The sequence below is a fragment of the Salvia hispanica genome, chromosome 1 (genome assembly GCF_023119035.1).
Source record: "Salvia hispanica cultivar TCC Black 2014 chromosome 1, UniMelb_Shisp_WGS_1.0, whole genome shotgun sequence".
Taxonomy (NCBI): Eukaryota; Viridiplantae; Streptophyta; class Magnoliopsida; order Lamiales; family Lamiaceae; genus Salvia; species Salvia hispanica.
The window spans coordinates 32,806,884-32,814,241 of NC_062965.1; the positions used below are offsets into that span (position 1 = coordinate 32,806,884).

Genomic DNA, 7,358 nt, shown 5'->3' on the forward strand with positions numbered 1-7,358 from the left:
GAGATATATTGAGTGCAACAACTAGCCTTTTGAGTCTCACATGTCACATCCCACGATGGATATATGGATGTGTGACGTGTCACATTCATCTGAAAGCACGAGTATGCCATGCATGGGGCTTTCATCCGATGATGAATGGATGAGGCACTCCACCTATATACAGAGAGAAGTTTTGGACAGGAGTGAACTTTCATTGTGGTCAGGTAGTTGGATGTTTTAGCATTGTGGTATGATACTACTTCATGCTTCCTGCATCCCTAGAGAAACAGTAGTGAAATTGTTGCAAATACTTAGCCAAGCATGCTTACCCTTTTTAATCGGCATGCAGGATGAGCTATAACCCCACACCCTTTTCCTCTATTTCATTTCATTTGTACATTGACTGTGAGAAGACCTATATACTTGTGTTTGAATATAGTGATGCAATGTTCAGTTTCATGTGTACGTTTTACTAGCTTGCACCAATGGTATATACATTGTAAAACTAGCTTGCACCTTTGATATATACCTTGTAAGTTGTGGTTTAACGTCAAAAATAAATGTGTATATAGGTCAATAATATGGAGAAGACTAAAGTCTCATATAGTATTTGCTAAAATAAATTACTTGGTTCTATACAATGTATATGGAAATCGGGCCGGTACACTTGAATCAATACACATATATATCGGTGGTGTAATTGCATTTCAGTCTCTGATTTCTTCATAAATTCATTAAGTATCCAAAACCAATAAATCTCCTTTTTGATCTTAATAGAATAACACCAGATCACATCCCCTTCTCCAATCTTTACAACCTCAGTATTGTACCAACTTCACCAGCTCCAAACAATATTTGAATTTGGAACTGAGAATGTTCGTGGTTGGCATGTATGCAACATTCTCTTCTATAGACACTTTTTCAATCATCACTTTTCCCTTACTCACTTCATCTCTAATAAAACGTAACTTCACATCCACATTTCTCGTGAAAGGTCTGATGGTTTGACAAACATATTGCACTGTTGCTGTCACACATGACAGTCACAACCACTTTGTTCACTCCAAAATCTGATAATATCCCTTTTAACCAGAAGCTCTCCTTTACCGCAGCCTCAGTCCTGGAGAGGGCCACAACTGATTGCAAACTGGACTTCTAACTGACAGTAGATCCATAGAGGCTAAAAAAATGTATCCTGATCTGAGTCACAATATCCCATTAGTGCTTCACCACTGACCTTCTGACCACCATCAAAGAGAATACGTTAGTTAGTTGTCAGAGATACTTCAGTATCCATTTTAATTCACGCCAATGCGCCATACTTGGATCTGCCATAAACCTACTGGTGACACTTATTGCATGACTAATGTCAGATCTAGAGCATACCATTGTGTACATAGTGCTTTCCACTTACTTTCATAGGAAATCTTCACCATCTCCTCCCTTTGATCATGAGGAACATCTTCAAGAGTACTTATTTCATACAATAGTTCTTTCAAAGAATTCTTTAATTTTTTTTATTTTTGTATTTGTTAATAATCTTTAGATTTTTTTTATTTAGTGATTTTTATAAATCTAACTTTGTGCTATCAAAATTTCTTAGTTCATGTGATATTTGGCGAAAATGTTGTTAGTGTGTTGAATTGTTGAGATGCGCATGTATATTAAATTTGGTCTTGCTGTTATATTCAAAGGAAAAAATTAGTAATGATATGTATATATAGAGGATTGCTCTGCCGAGCGACTCAAAATGAGCGCCTCTTCTTCATCGATTTTATCAATTTTTTTTCTTTTTATCTCTACTTTTTCCTAGAATTTCGTCAATTCTCTTCCATTTTCTTTTTCTATTTTTCTTCGTTCTACAATTCTCTCTTTCCATTACCTACTTTTCATCGCTCAATTCTAAATATTCTCTTAGTGAAGCTTTTCTTTCAATGGCCATTCCTATGCTTACTGTCAAGACTTATTTAAAATTTTGACTCTCAAAAATTTGAAAACTATCAGCCTTTAATCTGAATTCGATATTACACTTGGATTTTTCATAAAAAATTTCTCTGATTTTATGTAATTTCTCATATTTTGCTATGTCTAATTAATTTTTTCTTAAACTCCATCAACTTCAAGATTGCAGTGAATATTTGGTGTTGAATTATGAATTGAAGCAACGTTAACCGGGTGAGTAAAAATAATAAATGTATGGTCCTTAAGTTTTCACTTCTTTGTGGAGCATCTTATATATACTAGGCTACATTGGTTATTGGTGTTTGATTATTGCTGTGAGTTTAGATCTTTGTCGATGGCGTTTAAAGCAATATTCAGTGTTTTTGTTGTTTTTGGTTTGGTTTTTTCTGGTTGGTGTTGTTCGTAACGTTTTGGGATATTGCCACTTCAATGAAATTTATCAATTCGGTGATTCAATGAGCAATGTTGGAAATTGAAAGTACCCTGTCCGGGCCTCCAAAAACTTCACGAGACTGTCATACGATTTCATTATGCTCGGATTTTACATTACAATTTTTGAGATTTTTGAAATTTTTGGAGAAGTAAGAACTTACAAATTGAGATGTGTTGTGGATTTTAATTTTGGAAAAAAACGTTCTGAAATTGACTTTGTATTTTTAATATAATATTATTGGACAAATATTTGGTCAAGAAATAGGAAACAGAAAAAGAAAAAAGAAAAACGGTTACTAGGAAGAGGTGCTCAGCCTGGCAGTCATTTTGAGTCGCTCAGCAGAACAATCCTTTATATAATACTCCTTCTAAGAAAGTGGACAAATGGCATTGCATAAATTAGTATTCTTTTTATCTAGAATTTTCTTTTATCTTCTATAATTTGATGACAACTTTATATTTTTTTATAATGTCTTAATTTAATTTAAGTATATATTCTATGCATTTCTAGATCAATCAAGTAATTCAAGAATAATTTAGAAGTTAAATATCTTAGTACCACAACAATAATTATCGACACGTTTAAAAGTAGAAAGGAAAATATGTTCAATTAATTGAAAAATTGCTAATTCATCTAATTTAATTATCATTATTATGATTTCAAATTATTTTTTAAAATATCTAAAAATTGAAAAGCAGTGCCAAAATCCCAAGAATAACTATAAATCCACATATGTTAGCAACTTCTTACTATATAATTTCTTAATAAGTTCTAGTACTTCATACGTAATTAAAATTTTGTCATTATTTTTTAGAAAAAAAATTTCTCATATCCTTCAATTTCTAGTTAGCGGTAACAATTAGTACTAGTTATATCCGTAATAATTAGGATGTTTTCGTGATAAATAAATTGACCCGTAAATCAATGTGAAAAACAAGAAAAATTAGGGGAAATAAAAACATGGAGATTTGGACATTTTCGTCCGAAAAGTGGCTAAAAGAACCTTCTTCGTGATTATATCTTTGGTTATGGTTGTCTGACAAAAAAATTTTTTGTTATGGGCATGTGGTTCAAGAACTCTAAAGGTTAGGCACGGCACTATGGTGTTGTTCACTCTAATTTATACTATGTTCTAATTTTATGATACTCCAAGTAAGATCAAAAAGTTTTTTGATGTACGATACCGATTTGAACTTATAGTCCATGGAAACAACGTTTGCAAGAACACAGAACCTTTATAATGAGTCGGCTTTAGTAGAACAGCCTAGGATTGCATGCCACATGCAATTAATACGCAAGATCAAGATTGAAATATATCTACATACATTCACAACACAAAATTGCTAGTAAAAGAGTAGTACCTAATTCCATGTAGGTGATATGCCCTTTCTCAAAAATCCCAACTCCTGGAAAGCTTTAAGCCGTAACGAGTGCTTATTTATTTATTTATTTACATTGGAAGAGAGAAAACATGCAAGGTAACCCTATCAATCATGTGGCCTCCGCAACTGGGAAGTGTAAATTCTGGCCCGATTTCTTGAGAAAGCTGCTTCCACGGAATGGAACTGTATTGACAACGTTGAAATCGATGATGCCTGCCTCAGGCTCGGAGAAGCTAGCCAAACTGTCATCTTGTTCTGGCTTGAATTTGGTGGTGGTGCCACCATTCTTCCGAGCTTGCTTCTTGTCTTTGCCTTTGCCCCCTCGCGAGGATTTCCCACCACCTTTCTGCTTGTTCTTCCCATATTTCCTGCCATTATTGCGGATGTATTGATACCTGCTTGACGGCCCAAGTGACAGACAGCTTCATAAGTGGTATACCCTGCTTTTCACGGCTACCTTTCATGGAAGATGCAAGCTTATAACGAGTCTGTTAAAGCGGTAAGAGTAACATCAAAAGAAGAGAGAAACATAAATGTTAACAATATATTTCCAAGAATGAGCCTTCAACATTTTTCTAAACACATGCCTCGGCAGAATTATTTAGAATCCAGTACCTTTTCTACTGGGAAGAAATAAGGTAAGCAAGAACATTCAAAAACTCAAAAAAGAAAGACAAGAACGCACAAAGAACGTCAGCAAAGTCACATAAAAACACATTATTCTGCCAGAAAATGGGGATAATAAGGAAAAGGATCCAAAGCATCAAAGTAAAAACCATGAGCACAAGATATAAAAGTTTATGGCAATTGCTTTGAATATGTCAATTGCTTCCAGAAGTCGGAAATCAAAGGGAAGATCCACTGAATGCATTAGATTTACAGCACCAGTAATTGCTGTAATGCACAATTAAACAGCTTTCGGTAGACTACAATATATAGCCTGACAAAATTCAGCATACAATGTGAACTTGGTAGAACATAATTCAGTTCAATCACATGATATATTTGAGAAGTTGCAAAAACTCATAACTATTGCAAAGAGGTTGAAGAATAACTTACAGCAGATGATGTGGAATCAGGAAGATTGTCACTGGATTCGGCTGAGTTCTTGTAGTCATCTTCCATCACTAAATCACATTTGCTATTGATTTTTCCGATAAGCCACCACTTGATACTCCAACTTCTTCAACACTTACATTTTCACATCATTCATAGAAAGATCTCCTGAACTGTATTGGGTTTGGATACTGGAAGTCAACACGGACTCACTGCAGCTCCCTAATTCTTGGGAAGCCGGTGTATCACTAGGAACGGAACCTTCCATCCACAACTCAGGCTAAATAGAAGATCTGTAAGAAAGACAGAATTCAAAGTTGATTGATTGCAATATGACGCCAATCACAACCAAGAAATTCAGATCATTAAAAAGAGTGCATAGGAGACAATGTTCAGGGAACATTAAGCTAACAAGTATGGTATTCATTCAATCCACATATTAGCTCTACAATCTAACAGAATAACACTGAATTCAACCAATTCATAATAATAATTCACCTAATTCAATCAATTTATAATAATAATTCACTTAGTTCAATAAATTTATAATTATAATTCACTTATTACCCCAAGGCCTACTTACATTCAAAATTAAAAGCAATAGCACACCCAAAAGTTTGTCAATGCACTGGATCTAAAACCTACTATCAAATTGTGAAGATTTGGAACTACATTTTGATGGCAACACAATTTCACCAAATATGTCGATAGCAAATCGAATACTATAAATCATAATCAACTAAATCTCAGAGATGCTTGATAAATGGTTATTTCCTATAAATAAAAAAGACTTAACAAAATCCTCATTCAGAAAATACCTTGATTAATAGTATCTCCAAAACGAGATCCGATCCACGGAATACAGAAGATTGTCAATTCGAGACATCTGGTTTGCAAACAGAATCAGATCCACCACTCACCACTGGTAGTATCACAAAAACGTTCCAAGCTATAACTTTCACGATAAATAAGCTAAGATCTTGCAGGAAAAACGTTAGCTAGTGAGATTGCCGCGACGATCACTTCTCTGAAGATGTTTCTGGCGAGCTACCGTAGTGCGACGTCATATGCGGGCGAGTGACTGATAGAAAGTAGATTGAAAGCATTATCCGATGATCTTAGGTTCACGAACGAATATTTCAAGCAATCCAACTATGTGTGGAGCGTTGGATCAAAGTAACACGCATGCTTACGATTGAGGGAACGCGAATTTGGATAAACTTTCAACAGGAATTGGTATGAATTTGGTCGTCAAAACTCTTTAGTAGAAACTATAGATTAGATTAGTAGAAAATGGATAGAATTTCTGATGTTATCTTATCCAAAAATGCCCTGATTAAAATGACATTTTTATTCATAGATTTAAGTTATCACCTCTACCAAACATGACCTAAGCAAACTAGAAATATCCCAAATCGGAAATGCATGAAAATAGAGTAGTCAATCGGATGTGCTTATAATTTCGAATCATGGCTTGTATAGTTGAATTTCCAATTTAGGGGTTTTTAATTAGGGCATTTTTGGATAAGATAACATGAGAATCAGTAAATTGAGAGGAAAAAATGGTCTCTTTGGATTGAATTTTGATTGTATGCATAAAAGAGGCGCGTGTGTATGCATATATGATGGATGATGTGAATTTTGTAAATTTGTTAATACATCCATAGCTAAAATCATCGAATGTGATCAGGTTTTGGAGTTGGCGGGCAATGCTGCTAGAGACAACAAGAAAATCCGCGGCATGTGTAGCTAGCTGTGAGGAACGATGAGGAGCTCGGAAAGCTTCTAGCCGGAGTTACCATTGCTCATGGTGGAGTTCTACCAAACATCAATCCAGTTCTTCTACCTAAGAAGTCTGACAAGGCTGCGACCTAAATCTCCATCAAAGGGGACCAAATCTCCCAAGAAGGCTTGATGTTGGCGATGCTGATGGGGTTGAATGCCATCGTTTTTGTTCTTTGAATGCACTATTTTTAATTGTTGTTGGTTATGTAGGAAGGAAAACTACCATCTCGTTAGTTTGTTCCTAGTTAGAATTGAATGGAAATATCGTCCTTTTTTCACGATCATTTGCATTCAACACATTGAATACGAAAAAAAGTTCTAAATATTCAAAGTACAAGTAGTTAAGGAACCAACTTCATCTGAAACAGGAGTTTTCTTAGGCTTATTGATTCCAAATAGTATAATTAACATATTCTCAAATACTATAAATATGCTACTACTATTGATGTTTGGGTACGACTTGTTTTATGGATATAATTCAAGCCAAATAACGAGTCATTTTATGTGTAATTTTCACAAAACAGAAGTTATTTTCGCCCTAATCAATTATGGATACATAAAGTTCGTAGATATAGAAAAACTTTTGACCAATGCATGTTTGGATTGTAAATAAAGAAAAATATGAAGTCATATTTTGTGGGGGTAATGAAGCTTTGACAAAGTAATGACCATTTAAACGAATGCAGCGAAAGGTAACTAATAGTCAACCGAAATTTAAGAATGATATATACACGACTTAACTAAAGGAAGAACGCACAACA

General features: G+C 34.5%; 1 protein-coding gene across 4 annotated transcripts; it reads right to left on the reverse strand.

Moving 5' to 3' along the window:
• Positions 1-3,589: 3,589 nt before the first annotated feature.
• LOC125209366 lies at positions 3,590-6,077 on the reverse strand. Of its 4 annotated transcripts, none has more exons than XR_007174320.1 (3): positions 5,631-6,077; positions 4,816-5,105; positions 3,590-4,209 (listed from the first exon to the last, which is right to left on the reverse strand). XR_007174320.1 is itself a non-coding variant. In XM_048108967.1 (3 exons), exons 2-3 carry the CDS (start codon positions 4,872-4,874, stop codon positions 3,866-3,868), a joined length of 345 nt encoding a protein of 114 aa, XP_047964924.1. In that variant the 5' UTR covers positions 4,875-5,105; positions 5,631-6,077; the 3' UTR covers positions 3,590-3,865. The 4 variants fall into 4 exon arrangements, 1 of the variants encoding a protein (XP_047964924.1); XR_007174319.1 differs by having other exon boundaries at positions 3,590-4,213; XR_007174318.1 differs by having other exon boundaries at positions 3,590-4,244.
• Positions 6,078-7,358: the final 1,281 nt, after the last annotated feature.